At 37.9% G+C, this 21,104-nt stretch overlaps 1 protein-coding gene across 1 annotated transcript; it reads right to left on the reverse strand.

The window, feature by feature from the left end:
• Positions 1-311: 311 nt before the first annotated feature.
• On the reverse strand, positions 312-4,118 carry LOC143576277 (beta-fructofuranosidase, insoluble isoenzyme CWINV1-like). The gene is made up of 7 exons (XM_077060405.1): positions 3,859-4,118; positions 3,731-3,739; positions 1,754-2,613; positions 1,480-1,638; positions 1,142-1,383; positions 962-1,052; positions 312-788 (listed from the first exon to the last, which is right to left on the reverse strand). Exons 1-7 carry the CDS (start codon positions 4,034-4,036, stop codon positions 582-584), a joined length of 1,746 nt encoding a protein of 581 aa, XP_076916520.1. The 5' UTR covers positions 4,037-4,118; the 3' UTR covers positions 312-581.
• Between the last annotated feature and the right edge of the window lie 16,986 nt (positions 4,119-21,104).

A 21,104-nucleotide genomic window follows, 5' to 3' on the forward strand; every position in this document is an offset into this window, starting at 1 on the left:
TTTCTTATTTTACTAGGTTGAAAGGTTATAAAATAACATATTTGTTTTACAATCACTCCATGCCTGCTAGTGTCACAAAGTATAGCATGTCACCAAATTTAAAAAGAAAAAAATGATTTATGTTTTTAAATTCAAACATTGTCATGTAAGATCCATTAGAAATGCTCTGTGTCCTATGGACCTTGTGAGTGTAAATATAGATTTATTTATTAACGCTTTATGAAAAAAGTACCATGAGACCTTCATGGTTAAAGAGGCCACTAACCATCGATACGATTTTAAAAAAAACAATAATGAACAAATACAAAATGTCAAAATCAATACTCAAATAGTATATTAATGAACAATAATTTGGTACAATGGCATCATGTCTTTGCCGTTTTGCGCAAACTATTACATCTTAATAACATAAGAATGCCTAAAAAATGGCCACAAAGTCCAAAATTTTGTACAAGGAATAAACCAACAAAGAATGACCTTCATAAAAGAGCTACCAAACTATCTCTTACGGTCTCAATGTTTGTTCTACTTTACCTTTAAACAAGAATATTCTCTTTATAATTATAGAGTTTTCTAACACTTTACATTGCACTTTTTGCAGTCTGATCAACAACAAATTCTGCACTTTTCATACTCCAAGCACTCATTTGAGAAATCTTAACACTTTGAGACCCATTGTTAAATGCAAAAAGATGAGCCTCTTCATAATTAACAAATTCAGGGTAAATTCGGCTTGTAATGCATGTCTTTCCTCCAGCTCCAAAACTCTCGATAATAGAGTGATCTATCTGTAATATTCAATAACCAATGGTTCAAAAATCAAAATGCATAAACAAATCAAAGGGGTTTCAATAATTCAAATAAAAATAGAAAATATATGAAAATACTAATCGAAATCCAAGTATGCACTATGCAATTTGGATATTTACGCTCATTTAAACATTAAACAAAATTTACGTACCAAGTTTCGGAGTGAGATCTCATTGTATTGAGGGTCTATGTCAACAAACCCACCAAAACTTGTTGTGTCGATGGTACTTCTGACCGTAGACCTTTTAAACAAAAAACGAGTATATAATGACAATTTAATAATCACAGCGTCAACCTTTTAATCTATCAACAAAAAAAAAATAGTACTAACCTGCTAAGGTCGCTACACATGAGTACATAGTACCGTCCGCTTTGACTTTGAAAAACTCTAAAAAAGATTGCGGTTTGTTCTTTCAAATCCTTAGATGCCATAGCCAACACCCCAAACGGCCCAAACGCACCCTTGCTTGATGCACCCCTTTCGGTACATAATACTTGCGGGTCAGCCGAACTCGTATCCAAAACCTCAGCCTCTTTTAGATCCTCCAGTTTAAACGAGATCGTAAAATCCGCCTAAAAAAAAGTTAAAAAACAAAACCATGTCAAAGATCATACAACTATACAACCAACAACGGATAACGTACAACTCTTATTGCACAAGGTACAAACCTGAGAAGCAGTAATCCCCTGTATTTCAACAACAGATCCAGATGTAAGCTTCTTGTTTTGTAGCTTAACTTCATTTTCATGAAGTGATTCTATCTCCTCCACTGGCCATTGGATTAATTGCTTTCCACTTCTATCAATCCATAGCGCCCTTGGAAATGTCTAAAAATATAAAAATTAAAATTAAAATTAAAATTATTTTCAACTACTCCTACTCCTACTCCTACTCCTACTCCTACTCCTACTCCTACTCCTACACGACTCCAAACTAATGTACCTGAAGACCAGCCCATCCCTTTTCAATATCGTCATCTTGCGAATCTTTCTCGGGAACCCAAGCCCACAAAACCCTCCTATTCTTTGAATCATCGAAAAATGACTTCGAAGCATAAAAGTTTCCATAATCGTATCTTAAATCCAATGTGCTCCCACTTAAACTAATCCCATTTTGCGGCAAAAAGTTTTCACGATCGGGAGTATACGTCCCGATCGTGTACCAATCATGCCCTTCAAACCCGGCTTTCATCACATGCTTCACACTCCCACTATAAGACGAGGTATCCACCCCGTTGGTACTATTCAACGAGACAGGAAAAAAATCGGGACACTCCCAGGTCCCAGTACTAGCAGCCCCACCAGCAAGGGGCTGCTCGTACCGGGTCCAGTTTAGAAAATCCGTACTTTGGTACAAAAACGCCATACCGTTGTTGTCACGGTCACCACCGACAACAATCCTCCACACGCCGTCGGACCCCACCCATGCAGTACTGGGGTCACGGAAACAGTCGTCTTTGACCCCAGCTGGTGGGGTTATTATTGGGTTTCCAGGGTGCTTGACCCATTCTCGTAAGAATGGGTCAGAGAGGTTTTTGGGCCACGCGAGGTCTTGGACTTGGCGGGATTTTGAGTCGCTGCCAGTGTATAACATGGCGGGAATGTTTCCTGGGAGGATGGTAGCGGATCCTGACCAGCAGCTGTTGATGTCTGCTTCATCTGTTGGGTAGATCGCGGGGTCAAGGTGGACCCAGTTGACTAGGTCGTGTGATACAGCGTGGCCCCACACGATGGTGCCAAAAGTGGCGCCTTCAGGATTGTATTGGTAGAAAAAATGATATACTCCTTTGTATAACATCGGTCCTGCTTGCAAAAAGTATATATACATCAATACAAACCGACCTATAAAATTTATCAATCAATCAATCATACCCAGTTAAGTCCCACCAACAGCAAAGCTATAAGTAGGGTCTGGGAGGGTGGGATGTAGGCACACCGTACCTCTATCCAACGGGATAGAGAGGTGGCTTTCAGGAGACCCTCAGCTCTGTAATACATAAGTATGAGGCAAAATGCATAGGTCGTCCTCTACCCCTAATCTCTCCCGAAACACAACATTTATTATAAAGTTGTTAATATTTTTATTATAAAACTGTTAATCTTTATAATGACAGTTTTATAATAGTTCTTATTATTAGGGAATTTGGGTAATAAAGATTATTATATTTTTGTTTATATGCTTTAACACAGAAAAGCTTTTGATTAAAAACATGCAAGAATAAGTATTAAAATTATAATAATTGATTATCGTCACTTCTGATCAATCTTTTTGATATAATAATGTTATGAAATGATTTTTAGTATACGTATAATTTATTGAATAACTCAGAAGTAAAACCCATATTTCCAAGTTTTCTTAGTCTTATCCACTTATATTTACGATAATAATAAATAATACAGAAATGGGTAACAAAGAATAATAAGTAAAGAAAAAGTGGGTCTCGGCGGCGGGATGCGATTTCGATTTTTCCACCTTTCTTGCGTATTTGGTGGGATCCTTTTCTTACTCATCACCTTATCCAATCAAATTAATAAAAATATATAATATTTTTGTTAATATTTTATTTATTTATATTTATATTAACTAATAATCTTAATATCAACCTTGTACTATAGATGGGGTTAGTGCTCTATTAAGTATTTAGAAATGCAAAGCGTTTAAACATCTTAGGTTAAGCGGGTTTGAAAGGTTTTAATTTCGAGTCTAACAAACGTGAACATCTAAAAAATTTGCCATTCAAAAAAAATTATGTACCGTGTACCAAAAGATGACGTTTTATGACGATTCTTAATAAAATATGTATGCAACAAGAAAGTAACATAGTGGATTTCTTTGTAACTAAGCAATGGAATCTAACCAACATTTAATAAATACTTTAGTTGTATAAAATTTAGTTGTATAAAAGAAATATGAACTCACCATTGGGATCTGCAAATTTCCATCCAACAACCGATCACATCCATTTAATGCAAGACAAACGAAAAATTAATTAGCTACAATAAATACATCAACAAAAAAACTTTGAAAAAAAATATTAAAAAAGATACCATTCATCCAATTGCTTGGTGGTTGAAAATGGAAACCGGTTCGATATGGTTGTTCATTCTTTTGGCTTGGCAGAAATATCCCGTCTATCAGGCTCCGACCAGTGGCATTATTGGTCGGAGTGTGGGAGACGAGGACAAGAAAACATAGAGTAAGAAGAGAAGAAAGATGTTTTCTCATGATGGATGTTTAAGGGTTTGTAGGAGAAAGGATTTGTGGTGGGGTGAATGTGAATTGTGAATATGAGAATGATCCATTTGGTTGCTTTTATAGACTTTTAGCTCAACAGTAACTGCCGAATTATTTATATTTTACACCCTTGTACTTTGGTCACTTTTTGATAACTGACCGGGTCCACCACGCACTTTTTGATTATACCTTCATATATAAATTTTATATTGTATGGTCTCTAGAGGACCCATTGTATATTTGTATAGCCGTATAGGACTTTGAATATCAATACGTCATAATCGTCATATCACAAAGTTGAATAAAAAATATTGAAATTGCATTATATTTCTTAAATATGGTCCAAAATATAGGCCCATACGGATATGACCACTGACCCATCATGGATGAAATGTACGTTGGGTGGCAGCCATACCTAACATACCGTTGGACGGTGGTTACTTCAAACGTCGTGTCGGACACACACATTAGCCTCCGGACACTAGTATAAATATTTGGTGGTCCGAAAAGAAAATATTAGAACGTGCACTCTGCCTTTGCTTAAGCCTCGAACGCGAATTTCGTGTATTTAAGTAACTGTGAGTGCCTGTGACTATTCTTGTGTTTTAAGTTAGGTTTTTTTTTCCACTATCTATACATCAACGAAATCGATTTCTATTTGTTTTATTATAGTGTTGTTTTTGCATTGTTTAGAGGGTTTACAAATTTATATTTTTTATTTAGTTTTGGTATGGTAATGTACTTAAGAAATATCACCAGCCGCAACGCAACAACTTTTACCTAGTTATTACGATTTTTACTAGCGTTTAGTATATTCATTGATCAGTGTATATCTTTTTAAAACCTTTCAGTGTCTTCTCTTTTTGGCTTTTAAACAATATACACCTGTTTTAGTATTTTCAATTTTTGTTACTAGAAACGTTCTTTATTATAAATGGTGTGCCTGATAATATTAAAAGATGTACAACTTCATAGTTTGAGCAAATATTGTAGTTTTTGTTTTGACACGGATGCATCAAACAATTTTGTCCCAAATATCATGGTAACTTTGTATCTTTGATGTGCTAAAAATAGTCAAATAATTATTAACTAAAATTATACTAATCTAGACACTAAGTAATACTCTAGACCTTTAAACTTAACTTAAACTACTAACCGGCAAGTGAACCGATCGACTCTAGTACAGCTAAGTAAGTCCGGATATCGAACCCACGAGACTCTTTAAGTTACGAAACTAGCAAACAAGACTCAACTACAAGACACGACTATTTATTGATAATATTTTAGGGTGAATTTAATACTAATAATTTAAAATTCTAAATAATAATTAACTAATAATAATTAACTTACTAATAATTAACTAATGATTACTTAATTATTAAACTAATAAAAAAACTAATTAAAACCTAACCCTAATTAATATAATAATAATAAAACATAATCATAACCTTAAACTAATTATTTAATTAATAAAACCTTAACCCTAATTACTTTGAACTAATAAACAATTTAGAAACTTAGATTAACTCAGATGATAAAGATAACTATCCAGGCCAGAATCCCCAAAGTTACGGTTATTAATTAAATGAAAAACTCAAGTTATGAAACTGGGATCATTAAATAAACCATTGACAGAAAACCCGAACAGGACCCTTGAACTTTAAGAAGACGCCTATGGATTTCTAACAAGTTTTAAAACTCACCAGTTTTATGAATTAAACTTCCTTACGGTAATTTAATAGCTTATGTCTAAGTATCTTTATGACGAAAACCTACCTTACAGCGCGGAATTCAAAGATAGCAAAGCAGACTCAATTAACTTAATAGACTAAGCTGACAATCAAACTTAGAAGAACTCCTTACGAAGAATTAAATCTAGAAATCCCAACAAGTAAAGATCTATCAATAGCCTATCACCTTACAGCTTTTTAGACCAGAAGCTCACTTTTATCTGTTTAATTGATTTTATTGTTTCCATGATTTTAATCGATATTAATCACAAACTAGTCAAGAACACACAGTAAATGACATAACAAAACCCTATCATATGAAACAATCAAGAAGGACAATGTGAAACAATAAATTCAAGTAAACAAAACCAAGCAATCAAACGCATCAATTAAATCAAAACTCAACAATTTACTTAGAACATAAAATCCATAACGAAACGAAATCCAAACAAAATCAAACCTAAGGTTTATCACGACCTAGATTGTAACATCACGGAAATTTCGAGCCAAAAATGTCAAGATTCCAAAGTCAAGGGACCAATTTTGCCAATTTCCAAACTCGAAGGTCTAAAATGAAAATTCTGATTCTTTGGCCCATCGCGATACGCGGCGGCCTTAGAATCAAGGTCATCCCGTATCGCGATGACCATCCTGACACATCGTGACACGTGTGCCACGTGGCAGACGATGGCACAATGTGTCGCCACGTGTCACCACGTGGCAACACGTCCGCCACGTGTTGCCACGCGGCACAACGTCCGCCACTTGGCAGGTCTACGTGGTGACTCAGGCAACCTACGTCGCGCTACACGACAGGCTTGCCAAGGAGGCCGTCGCGTACCGCGACAGGCTTCAGAATTTTGTCTATAAATAGCAGGTCCGGGACTTCATTCTCCACACACCAAAACACACATACATATCTCTCTCTAGCATCTCTCTAAGATATATAAACCCGACCCTTGATCCGCCTCGATAAACGTGTCATAATTCCTCGATTTCCGTGCCATACCTCGATAATCGTGCCATATCCCGACGACGTACCGAAGAGGAAAGAGTTGTAATCCCGACGTCCCAGCGATTATCTCGAAGGGTGTGCTGTGAAGTATTGACGCCTCGTAAAGTGTGCCAAGTGTGGGGAAATATTGTCAAGAAAAGGCGACGAAGGAAAGAGTGTTGATCAAGCGGTGACGAAGTGTTGCTTAAAAGTATAGGGTTGATAAGCCAAGGAAAGGTAAGCATAATACCCGAATAAAATAATAATAAAATATTGAAAAGTCTTAATACCTTAAAGTCGAGTTTATACTCGATACCTCGATAAACAAAAGAAAATATAACAAAGAAAGAAAAAGGAAAGGAAAAGAAAAGAAATATATATATATATATATATATGTATGTATATATATATGTATATATATATGTATATATATGTGTGTGTGTGTATAACTATTCTTTGCTATAAATATTATTTAAGTAATATTGAGTATTATTAAATAATAAAGAAAAGAATACGTTTCTTAAAAAAGAAGAAACGTAGGGTTTTATAAAGAAACTAAAGGTTTATAAATACTACTTTTTAACTAAAGGTTTTAAAGTAAAGAATAAATAACCGAGGTGGCGATTATAAAATAAGACTAAAGGTCTTAAGCCGGATTGTATATCCGACTAACAAAAAGTTATACTCGTACTATAGGTGCGAGATAGAAAGGGAAAGACCCTCGGACGGTGTTGAAGCCGATCCAAAGCAAAAAGGTGAATACGCCCCACTTTTACAAACTTGTTTTTAAACGAGTCAACATGTTATATGAAAAACTTTACATGAGACTAAGTGTCTCTAAAAACATTATGAATAAGAGTAAAAGCCTAGCCCTCAGGCTGTAGTATACGTTTGTCTGGATCCTTACATATGTGGTAAAATGCGGTGGGCACATCGCACCACGCTTGGTCACGACCTCCAGCCACGATGGGCCGAACCTAAGTACGTTCTAGTGAGACTGGCCATGTGTATATTTATGGTACCTAAGTATGACGAAACGCTGCGGTGTTTTGCTGGGGTGACATAGTGTAGAGACTCGAGTTTATAATGATATTGTTTTAACTTAATTATTCCTAAGCCAAGATAGGCTGAGACTTACGTGATCTTGAGGTGATTGAGTAAAGAAAATATTTTAGCGTCAGCATATTCACCAGCATTCGTTGCTGACGTATTTTCTAATATTTTGCAGGTAACCAAGAATAGGGCTTGAAGAATCCGATGGCTCGGATGTTTTTGTTTAAATATTAAATATGGTGATTTTGTAAAAATTATAAACAAGTAAACGTAAATGGAACATTCGTTCCATCTTTTGTAATGTAAATATTTATAATTTTAAATCCACATGTTTTATAAAGTCTTCCGCTAATAACCCGTAACTCTGATTTATTTACAAATTTGGTACCAACTGTTGATCACACTCCTAGGCCTAAGATGGGGTGTGACAGGTTGGTATCAGAGCCATCGATCTTAGCGAATTGGGTATTAAAAGATAATACCCAAGCTTCGATCCAAGCATAGGAAAATATTTTACTTGTTTATTTGAATAAGGATAAGATTGGCTGGTAACCCTTTCTTTCCCTCTCCTCATTCTAAACCATCTAATTTAGATGTCTTACAAGAAATTAATGGAGTATTATGACCGTGAAGCAAAAAGCGCAGGAAAATACTACAAATTCCCGAAAGACATCATGAGTAAAGATTACTTCGAAGCATTCTCCAATTCCAATGAGGAACATGATCAATACCCCGATACTAAACAAAATCCAATTTACCATCTAAATAACACTCCAAATCAAGTATACTAAGCATCAAGGAACTCGAGCTACTACCCGTCAAGTTTACCCATGTACCAACCATCCGAAGTACCAACGTACCATCCTTCCGAGGTTACTACTTACCAACCATTTGAGATCCCGCCATACTACCCATCTGGTGATCCAACGTATCTACCACGAAATCCTCATCCTTCATACGCTTTCCTCTCCAATCGACCAATCAAGGATGAACCAAGATCTCCCTCATCCGACTGAATGCAATGCCATTCAGATCAACGAAGGTGGCATACCGGAACTTCTACCATGGATTCTGTCGACTCTCACCTTAACAAGGAAGTACCATCTCGCAAGCCCAAAATGAGGGTGACGATGCCGTACGAGAGCTTTCGCATGCCCGCGATGTCAAAAGAGACTACCCGAATGGAAGAAGAGGACCCGGAGGAAGAGGATTCGGAAGAAAAGGAAACGGAAGAAGACCCAGAGGAGGAATACCCTGACAATCCGAATGAAGTGACGACACCGATGGAAGAACCATACTCTTATAAAAATCCAAGTTATGGTTCTGTTGATCCCTACATGCAATTTCTACAAGAACTCAAGGGCAAGACATCATCAAGCTTTCCACCATACCAGGGCAAGACCCCATCAGTTGAAGATCAAGAAAACGAAATCCGTGAGCAGAATGAGGCTGCCGAAGCTTTCTTCAACTACCAATCCGATGTGACTGCATCACCATATCCGGACCCGAAGAACCATTACGACGTTGTCATGATGGGGTACGGTGATCCACCACCCCGCTACGGATATCCCAAAGACATCCCTCAGTCACAGGATGAACATCTTGATCGAGCCCTACATGAGACAAATGAATTGAGAAAGAAGATAACTGTTGATGGGAAGAAAAAGAAGAAGATAAGAGAGACGCTTCTTCGTAAGTGTAACAAGTTAACCAAATTTGTGAAGAAATTCATGAAGGATTAAGAAGATAACGAAGACATGATTTCTAGAGATGGAGTTATGTGTTAAGATAGTCTGCATGTTATGTGTAACATATAATGTAATAAATAAGGATAGGAATATATATATATATATATATCGAATAAGCGATATATATAATGTTGTAAAAATAATATATATATATATATATGTATAACAAATAAATTGTGTTTTAAAGAAAAGAAATTTGTTAAATTTCAGATAAAAAGAAAAAGATAAAGATAAAATGTCTCGACAAAGTGATAACCGAGAGGCTTCTCAAAAATAAGCTGACAAACGAAAAGAAAAGGGGAAAGACCCCGAAAACGAAAAAGAAGAACCAATTCTTGATAAGTACATGAAACAAATTCAAAGAATAGTAAAAGATGTCGTGAGGGCCGAAACCGAACTTAGATCTCAATCTAAACAAACTAAACATTTGCAATCTGTTAACCCTTCCCGAAAATCGGTCTCTAAACCTCGTTCTAGATCTTCTCATATGGAGGAAAGTGTTCACGAGTCAAACGCTGATGGTGGAATCCATCAAGATTTTAAAAGACTAAATATAAGTGGATGCTCGTTCAAAGATTTCAAGTATTATGGACCAAAGGAGTTCCATGGTGACAAGGGAGCCATCACAACCGTGAGGTGGCTTGAAGAAATGGAGATGATAGTGATAACAAGCAAGTGTTCCGATGAGGAGAAGATTCAATATTCTGCCCTCATGTTTGAAGGTGAAGCGCTGGAATGATCGAATACACTGATTTTGAGTAGAGGAAGGGAGGTGATGTATAATCTAACTTGGAATGAGTTTAAGGAGATGTTGATGGCAAAGTTTTGTCCGATGCACGAGACCGACCAAATCCAAACCAAATTCCTGAATCATAAGGTCGTTGGAACAAACCTTCGTGAGTACAACACAAAATTTCATGAATACTGTCGATTGGTTCCCCAGCTGGATACCCCTTAATCCAGCAAAGTTACGCGTTATATATGGGGATTACCACGAGAAATTCGTGACATGGTGAGGTCTCACTTGCCACAAACCGCCGACTCCGCGATGGAATTGGCTGGTTATTTGATGAGCGGAATGATCCGCAACAAGGAAGAAGATATAAAGATGGTAACAACGCATGACCCAAAGAAAGAAGGAAATACCCGTTTCAAGGGTAAAGGAGTTAACCAACGAAGGTCCGGCTTCAACCCCAACATTCCATAATGCAAAATCTGTAAGAAATATCATAGGGGTAGATGCCATTTAACTCCACGAGTCTGGGAATCGTGTCATAGACCCGGCCACGCAACAGCCGACTGTTGGAAGAAAAAGATGATTTGTTACAATTGCAAGGAAGTGGGTCATCTAAGATTTGAATGCCCCAAAAACAAACCCGCGACTGGTGGTGTGGGTGGAAGCAGTCAAAAGAACGAGCCAAAGAAGGGCAACGCAAGAGTCTTTGTCATTGACACTGTTGGTACATGATGTCAGTAGTTCAGTGTCAAGTGTCTGTAATCGAGTTTGTTAGATTTGTGTTTTTGTATGTAAGCGAAGTTAGCTCACAAGTTCGCTGATACAGGCGAACTTGTGAACTAAGCGAAGTTAGGGACAACTTCGCCTGAACATGCCAGGCGAAGTTGTCGCCTTTATAATCAGCTAGGTTACGGCAGTATTGAAAACAATCAGTTATTCGAGTTTACGAGTCAGAGAGTTTATGTAATCAGTGATCATTGTATCACGTGTTTCCGGTTGCAATACAACGTGTTTGTGTTTATTGTAACGTGTGTTTAATCGTATCGTCTTCTACGCTCGTAACGTCTTACGTAGGGATTCCGCACCTACGTAGAACGAGATATCTCATGTAGATCCGGCTGGGAACCTACAGACACAAAGAAAGCGGCCGACATGCCGAAAACCATTACCGGTACGTTCCTAGTTAACAACACTTATGCTAGAGTCTTGTTTGATTCGGGTGCCAACTTAAGTTTTATAGATTATAACTTTTGTAGTCTATTAAACGAACCTTTAATCAAACTTAATAAATGTCACACCCCCATCTTAGGCCTAGGAGTGTGAACAATAGTTGGTACCACATTTGTAAATAAATCAGAGTTACGGTTATTAGCGGAAGATTTTATAAAACATATGGATCAAACTTGTAAATATTTACATTACAAAAAGACGAGACGAAAGTCTCGTTTAGTATTTTTCTTGTTTATATGTTTTACAAAACCACCATATTTTAATATTTAAACAAAATATCCGAGCCATCGGATTCTTGAGCCCTTTGTCCTTCAAGCTCTATTCTTGGTTACCTGCAAAATGTTATAAAATACGTCAGCAACGAATGCTGGTGAATATGCTGACGCTAAAAATATTTTCTTTACTTAATCATCCCTCGAGACCACTTAAGCCTCGGCCCATCTTGGATTAGGAATAATCAAGTTAAACAATCATCATAAACTCGAGTCTCTTCACTAGGTCACCTCAGCAAAACACCGCAGCGTTTCGACATAACTTAGGTACCATAAATATACACATGGTCAGTCTCACTCGGACATAACTTAGGTCCGACCCATCGTGGCTGGAGGTCGTGACCAAGCGTGGTGCGATGTGCCCACCGCATTCCACATATGTAAGGATCCAGACAAACGTATACCACAGCCTGAGGGCTAGGATTATACTCTTATTTACAATGTTTTTAGAGACACGTAGCCTCATGTAAAGTTTTATACATAACACGTTTGATTGTTTGAAAACGAGTTTATAAAAGTGGGGCGTGTTCACCTTTTCAATGGGATCGGCTTCCAACACCGTCCGTGAGTCTTTCTCTTGCTATCTCGCACCTATAGTACGAGTATAACTTTTGTTAGTTGGATACACGATCCGGCTTAAGACCTTTAGTCTTATTTATCTCGATGAACCTTTAGCTCATTATCTCCTTTTTACTTTAAAACCTTTAGTTAAAAAGTAATCTTTATAAACCTTTAGTTTATTTATAAAACCCTACGTTTCTTCTTCTTTAAGAAACGTATTTCTTTCTTTATTATTTAAGTATACTCATTATACTTAAATAATATATTTCATAACAAAGAATAATCATATTTATATATACTCACATATATTTTTCTTTTCTTTATTTTCTTTGTTATATATTTCTTTGTTTATCGAGAATAACTTCGACTTGGGTATTAAGCCTTTATGATATATTATTATTATTTTATTCGGCCATTATGCCTACCTTTCTTGGCTCAATACACCCTATTTACTCAGGCATCACTTCGACTATATCCTCCTTACCAACACACGCTTGATCAACCCTTTGACACGCTTATCGTGACGCCAACTCTTCACAGCCCGTATTTCAGGATGATCGTCGTGACGTTGGGGCAGCACCTCCTTCTTGATTAGAATGTTGTCGGGAAGTGGTACGTTTATCGAGGGATAGTACGGAAATTGAGGAATTGGGCACCCAAAACGAGGTGAATCGCGGGTCGGGTTCACGGGGTTCTAGAGAGAAGTTAGAGAGAGAGATATGTGTGTTTTTGGTGTGAGATTGTGAAGGACCCGGACTTGCTATTTATAGGCAAGATTTTGGATCCCATCGCGGTACGCGATGGGTCCCCTGGCTAGCCCGTCGCGGTACGCGACGTAGGCTGGCTGAGTCACAGCATAGGCTGCCACGTGGCGACACGTGGCGGACGTGTTGCCACGTGGCGGCAGTCGTTGCCACCGTGTGCCACGTGGCACACGTGTCACGTTGTGTCAGATACCCCATCGAGGTACGCGATGGGGCTCTCTTCTGATCCATCGCGTAGCGCGATGGGTCAGGAAATCAGAATTTTCATTTTAGTCCCTTGGGTTTGGAAATTGGCAGAATTGGCCCATCGCCATCGCCATCGCCATCGTCCTCGTCCTCGCCCGAGCGCGTGCGCTTCGGGTGCTACGCACCCTCCGCTAGGACCACTTGGTGCATGATATTCATAAAAGAATGTTAATATGGAAAATCTCTTCTTTATAAAGAGCTTCCATTTCTTTAACACTTTCCATGTGGGATGGATTCCATCTTCCTTATTTATACCTTGGTGGAATGCTTCCAATTTTTTACATCTTCCAATGTGGGATGGAATTTCTTTCATGTAAGTAAACTTAACTTAGGAAATATTTTTATTTCCTTATTTTTCTTATATTTCCTTATTCATTATTTTCCCATTACTTGTCTTGATATTATTTTTGATCCATCAACTTTCCTAAGTTGTCAAATTTGGATCAAAATTTTGGGGATGTTACATATGATGTATTTTTCTAAACCTTGGTAATCCAAAAATGGCTTTGCTTAGGATATCAAATTAGTTAAAGAATCCATATGTTAACGGAATGTGTAATTATAACCTACATAAATCAACCAAGGGGAGGTTGTGTGATGAACTAAAACCACCCGAAGTTGTTAGAATTGGTATTTGAGAAATCTAAGTCAATCCTAATCTTTCTACTTTACGAAACTACTTGCCAACTTAAATTGACATCATTGAGATGGTATGACATTAGGAAAGGGTGGACTTTAAAATGCGCATGCTATCTCCTTAGTGCCAAAGATTCTCACTTAAGGTTTAAGGAGCAATCTATCATATATTGCTATGGCAAGTTTATCACATGTCCAAATATTAATTATCAATGTTAAAATGAAGTGGATTCTTGATCTTAGATGGTAACCTTCGCATAATTGAACAACTCATTTAGAATTTCTTGTCTTGGTCACTTATATATTATATATAAGTATTTACATTTTATAAAAACTTAAAAATTTACCCCAAAAAATGATTAAAACCTCTTATTAAAGCAAAACAACGATTTATTATTAGAAACCTTTGTGTCCACGGATCGATACTTGGTTCTTACCAATACTATTCTACATATACGATAGGTACACTTGCATATTTTGTGTGTGTTTAGTCTTTGTAGAAATCACTTTTATAAATTTAAAACACGATCTTGTGCAAAAGCAAATCATTCCATCCTTTTATATTTTACTAGTACACACGCACGCATCAAAGTTTTTGGCGCCGTTGCCGGGGACACGGTACGTTTCTAAGAACGATCCAAGTTTTAATTTAATCATTGTCTATAACTGTACAAATTTTTAATTTCTATTTCGTTTGATCTTTATCTTTATTTTTTTTACAAAATATTGAAATATATAATTTTAAGGCTAGCCTACTTTTTACCTTTATTTACCTTACCTTACTTTAGCTTAATTAATTTAGACCTTAGTTTAGTTTAAAAGAGTATAGCGTAACTCGTAGTTTAATATTAGACTAACCTTTAGGTACTAACTTTAACTAACTTTTACTTTAGTGTTTAATTTTGATTTAGTCCCATGTATGTCCTCTACTTTTGAACCTGAGATTGTTTCTCCAATTTCTGAACCGGAACGACTCTTTCGTCGACGAGCACGTAAACGGACTACAGAAACCGCTGAAGCAATCAAAGACGATCAGTAGACACCACCACATCAGGAGAAAATCTAAACGAAGAAATGATGGCGGCCCAAAATAATGAGCCGAACATGAGCCAATATGCCAAGCCAACTCTCGAAGGCTTTGGAAATGGAGTGGCTCCACCCGAAATCACCGAAAATTTCGAAATCAAATCCAGCACCATTCATATGGTGGAAAATTCAGTTCAATTTCATGGTCTCCTCGACGAAGTCCCTCTTTCTCACGTATCTCGATTCTTACGAATCTGCGGAACCTTCAAAATCCAAAACTGTTCAGACGATCAAATCAAGCTTAAACTCTTTCCTTTCTCTCTAAGGGGTCAAGCCCTAGAATGGATAGAATCTATTTCCTCTGGTTCCATCACCACATGGGACCATATGGTTAAACAGTTTCTCCTCAAATATTTTCCGCCCGATAAAACTGCCAAATACCGAGCCAGCATTACCAGATTCCGGACCGATGATGATGAGTCGTTACACGCAGCATGGGAAACATACAAAAGTCTTCTAAGAAGATGCCCACATCATGGACTGAGCGTATGGTTACAAGTACAAACTTTCTTTGACGCACAATCTAGTAAAAAAAAAACAGGCCATCGACCAGATCGCTGGTGGAGACTTGGGATCCAAATCACCTAACGATTCATTTGAAGTCCTGGAGAAGGCCGCAAAGAAGAGTTTCGCTTACAACCCACCATGATCTAAACCTACCCATAAAGGAATCCACCACGTTGATTCAAACACTCTTGTCACAGCACAGCTTGAAGCCCTTTCTAAAAAATTCGAACAACTTCCAGCCGAGCTATCAAAAACCAAACTCACCTGTGACACTTGTGGAGGAAATCATAATAAGAGTGACTGTAAACAAGTTATCATGGCCATGGAAGAAGTCGATTTCATCGCTCGACGGAACAACTCTTTCAGCAACAACTACAATCCAGGATGGAGAAACCATCCGAATTTCATCTGGAAAGACGGAGGTAACACTCAACCTTTACCCGGATTCGAAAAAATACCGATGAATCAATCCTTCCAGCCTAAACCTCAATTTCAAGATCAAAGTTCTAGTAGCCATCAAAACCCAAGATACTCTAAGATCGAAGAAATGCTAATCCAACTAATGACTAAAACAAATGAAGTAGAGAAGAAGGCCGACTCAAGAGCTGTTGATATCAGCGGAGTATTATTAAAACATGAAGCCGATCTCAAAAGTCAACAAGCATCACTTCAGAACCTAGAAACCCAAATCGGACAAATTGCCCGACAACTATCCGAAAGACCACCTGACATTCTTCCAAGCAACACAATCACCAACCCGAATGCAACAGCTAACGCCGTTACACTCAGGAGCGGTACAACAACTGTTGTCTCACCAACTTCAGAACCAGTTATGAAGAAAAAGTCTCCTGTTAAAATGCAGGAAAGGCTGACCCTAACAAGCACAGTACAGCCTAAGGAGCCAGTCCGAACCTATGTTCCGCCTATTTCATACCCTGGAAGATTGAAGTAGGAGCGATTGGAAGCCCAGTATGGGAAATTTCTAAAACTCTTTAAGCAACTCCATATCAACATCCCTTTTGTCGAGGCTATTGCTCAAATGCCAAAATATGCCAAGTTTCTCAAAGAAGTTCTGACAAACAAAAGGAAGCTGGAGGAGCTCTCGCATGTCACCCTAAGTGAAGAATGTTTAGCTGTCCTCCAAAGCAAGTTACCGACAAAGATGACCGATCCAGGGAGTTTTACTATCCCTTGTCTCATAGGAAATTTATCTGTTAGCAATGCCCTAGCTGACCTAGGAGCTAGTATTAATTTAAAGCCTTATGCGGTTTTTGCAAAACTAGGGAGAGGAAAACCAAAGCCCACCCACATGAGCATTCAGTTAGCTGACCGATCCATTAAATATCCTCGGGGCATTGTTGAAAACATGCTTGTCAAAATTGACAAGTTTGTTTTCCCAGTAGATTTCGTAATTCTAGACATGGAGGAAGACAAAAGTGTACCTTTAATTTTAGGAAGACCCTTTTTAGCCACCGCAAAGGCTATCATTGATGTTTGCACTGGTAAACTCACTCTCAGGATCAATGACGAGGCAATCACTTTTGACATAGGAAAATATATGCAATATCCGCAACATCACGATGACACTTTATATTGTGTTGACATCATAGACTCCATCGTAAGTTGCTATATGCGAGATTCCTCCATAAATACTCCTTTAGAAACACAAGTCTTAGACAAAACACTCAACAAACCCATTTTTGAAAATGAAAATCTCAACAATAACTATCACGAAGAGTCAGAAATGATATACGAAATCATTGAAAACAATGAAAAATCGAAACCATCAATCGAAGAACCACCAGCCTTAGAATTAAAAGAACTACCAAAACATCTCGAATACGCCTTTCTTGAAAAAGACTCTCAACTCCTAGTAATTATTTCATCTCACCATTCTAAAGAAGAGAAAGACGAACTTCTTAAGGTTCTTAAAAACCATAAGAAGGCTATCACATGGAAGATTATGGATATCAAGGGCATCAGTCCTTCTTTCTGTACTCACAAAATCCTCATGGAAGAGGAATACAAACCCGTGGTCCAACATAAAAGACGTCTCAATCCCAACATGCAAGATGTGGTGAAAAAGGAAGTTATCAAACTGCTTGATGCCGGATTAATCTACCCGATCTCGGATTCACCTTGGGTTAGTCCCGTTCAAGTAGTACCCAAGAAGGGAGGAATGACTGTCGTAATGAACGAGAAGGACAAATAATACCAATGAGAACCATCACGGGCTGGCGAGTTTGCATTGATTACCGGAAGCTTAATGACGCCACACAAAAGATCATTTCCCACTCCCTTTTATCGACCAAATGCTCGAACGATTATCTAGAAAAATGTTCTACTGTTTTCTTGACGGATTTTCCGGATACTTTCAGATTCCCATTGCTCCTGAGGATCAGGAGAAAACTACTTTTACATGTCCATACTTAACCTTCGTCTACCGAAGAATGCCATTTGGATTATGTAATGCTCCAGCCACCTTGCAGCGTTGCATGGTGGCCATCTTTCATGAAATGATCGAAAACTCTATGGAGGTTTTCATGGAAGACTTCTCAGTCTTTGGAGACTCCTTCGATCATTGTCTGGAAAACCTAGACAAAATGTTAGCTAGGTGTGAATAAGTAAATCTAGTGCTCAACTGGAAAAAATGTCACTTTATGGTAAAAGAAGGCATTGTTCTAGGTCACAAGATTTCTCAAAAAGGACTGGAAGTTAATAGGGCCAAAATAGAAACCATATCCAAACTTCCGCCGCCAACTTCAGTCAAAGCCATTAGAAGTTTTCTAGGTCACACAGGTTTCTACCGCTACTTCATAAAAGACTTCTAATAAATCTCAAGACCTATGACCAAACTTCTGGAAAAAAACGCACCGTTCGTCTTCTCTGAGGAGTGTGTTGAGTCATTCAATACACTAAAAGACAAACTTGTCAACGCACCAATCATGACCACACCAGATTGGACCCTTCCATTCGAAATCATGTGCGATGCAAGTGACTTTGCAGTTGGAGCCGTACTCGGACAACGCAAAGAAAAACACTTTCACCCAATTTACTATGCCAGTAAAACTCTTAACTATGCACAAGAAAATTACACCACAACAGAAAAAGAGTTACTAGCAGTAGTATTTGCCTTTGAAAAATTTAGATCATACCCAGTTCTTTCCAAGACCATAGTTTACTCTGATCATGCCGCAATACGTTACTTATTTAACAAACAAGATGCCAAACCCAGACTCATTCGATGGATCCTACTACTCCAAGAATTTGACATCGAGGTTAAGGACAAAAAGGGAGCAGAGAATGTAGCTGCAGACCATCTCTCACGTTTAGAATGTCCAACCCCCGAAGAACTTCACGAAGAAATTATCAATGGTAATTTCCCACATGAAATTCTCATGTGCATTCAAGAAGTCATAGAAGAAAATGACGAAAGTCCTTGGTATGCCGACTTCGCAAATTACTTAGCTTGTAGAATCCTAAGAAAAAGACTTACCCATCAACAGCGGAAGAAATTCTTCTCCGATCTTAAGTTTTACTTCTGGGAGGATCCATACGTATTTAGAATAGGTGCAAATCAAGTCATTCGTAGGTGCGTAGCAGGCAAGGAGGCCTTAGACATTCTCAAACACTGCCATGAAGGACCAACAGGTGGACAACATGGTACCGCTACCACGGTCAGGAAAGTGTTTGATGCAGGATTTTTCTGGCCCACTATATACAAAGATACACATACTTTGATCCAAGCATGCGATGCTTGTCAAAGAGCCGGGAACATCTCATCAAAAAATGAGATGGCTCAAAGGGCATTCAAATTTGTGAAATCTTTGATGTATGGGGAATAGATTTCATGGGCCCGTTTCCTAACTCATTCGGAAATAAATACATCCTTGTAGCAGTCGACTACGTGTCTAAATGGGTTGAAGAACAAGCTCTTCCCACTAACAATGCTCGAGTAGTTGTACGATTTCTGAAAAAGTTATTTTTCAAGATTCGGTACTCCGAAAGCCCTAATCAGCGACAGAGGTACCCACTTCTGTAACACCCTGATGGACAAGGTCTTAGCCCGATATGTGACGTGAGGTCGAAGACTCACTCAAAGATAAACCGATTACAACTAATTAGATAGTGGTAAGAGGGTGTCGAACACAGAGAGTTTTTGGAAAATGTGTTACTAAGTAGCCTTGTAATTAATATATATTAAACTAAGTGCAAAAAGTAAATTCAAGATTTGGTTGTTGGTTTTGATTAACTAAAATAGCTAAAACAATAAACGAGTTTTAATCAATATGCGAAAATATGTCTTCCCTCGGTTTCAGGTTTCCATGAATGTTACAGTTGATGTTTAAACTGAGTTCGTGTTTATGTAAACGATTGCGATAATTGAAGATCAAGTACTTGGATTATATAACGCAAGGTAATCACTCAAAAACCAATTAGTTTATCTAACCCTAAATCCCTGCCGATTAATCTCGATTACTTAAAGAACCAAGAACTAACGGTTTAGAACACAAAATCGATAAACTAATAATCTATCAATCAATACACAAACACCATAATAACTAAATCAGTAAGATCAAATATTATCTCAGAAATTGTCTAAACAATCAACCAAACAAACATAGCAAACCTTACAATCCGAGGGAAACACGAAGGAGTTTAGCCGAGCATGATTCGGTTTATCATTCCTTCAGATTCAATTGTCATACGAATTAAAAACAAGCATATAATGATTACCACACTCACAATTGAACAATGATCTCCAAAAATCGCCCTTCGGTTGTCTCTAGATGATAAGTTATCAAAGGCCGTCCAAAATACACAAAATATGGCGGTTACAAATCTGCAGCGTCGCGTCCACCGACGGTGGCCACCGTAGCTTACGGTGGCTTCCAAATGTCCAATGGTAGCCCAAGAATGTTGTACGGTGGTTTTTTTTCTTAGGATCCCACCGTAGCTTACGGTGGCTACCGTAAGCTACGGTGGACTTTAACATGGCTTCCTTGTTTTCGTCATAACTTCTTCATTCCACGTCTGTTTTCGCCCCTGTTTTCGCCCACGTTCTTGTAATTCCATCTTCTATCTTCTCACACCTGCCATTACACGAGTAAACGTAGTTATCTAATTCAACAAGATAAACCAACTAAACGCGTTATTGTTAACGAACTTAAACCACTTGGGGGTTGTCCTATGGACCACCCGTCACATTCCCACACTTACACGTTGCTTGCCCTCAAGCAACATCTCAAAACAAAATCCGAATACATTCAACTTGTATCCACCATTCTTACCACAATTCCGGTTCAGTTAAGGTCCCAAGTCATACCCTATTCCCTTATTTTTATTTGTTGCACTAGTTCACTTGACTTTCCATTTAAACCAAAGATTTCTAACCAAACCTAACATGCTTTCGGTTTTTACCTATACATAACACATTTACACATTAACTTTTCCTTGGTGATCATCCATACAATGTTGCGTTTAATCAATTCTCCT

This window comes from Bidens hawaiensis, unplaced genomic scaffold (assembly GCF_021521415.1).
Source record: "Bidens hawaiensis isolate Kalapana, Puna unplaced genomic scaffold, B.hawaiensis_p1.1 tig00028042_1, whole genome shotgun sequence".
Classification (NCBI taxonomy): domain Eukaryota; kingdom Viridiplantae; phylum Streptophyta; class Magnoliopsida; order Asterales; family Asteraceae; genus Bidens; species Bidens hawaiensis.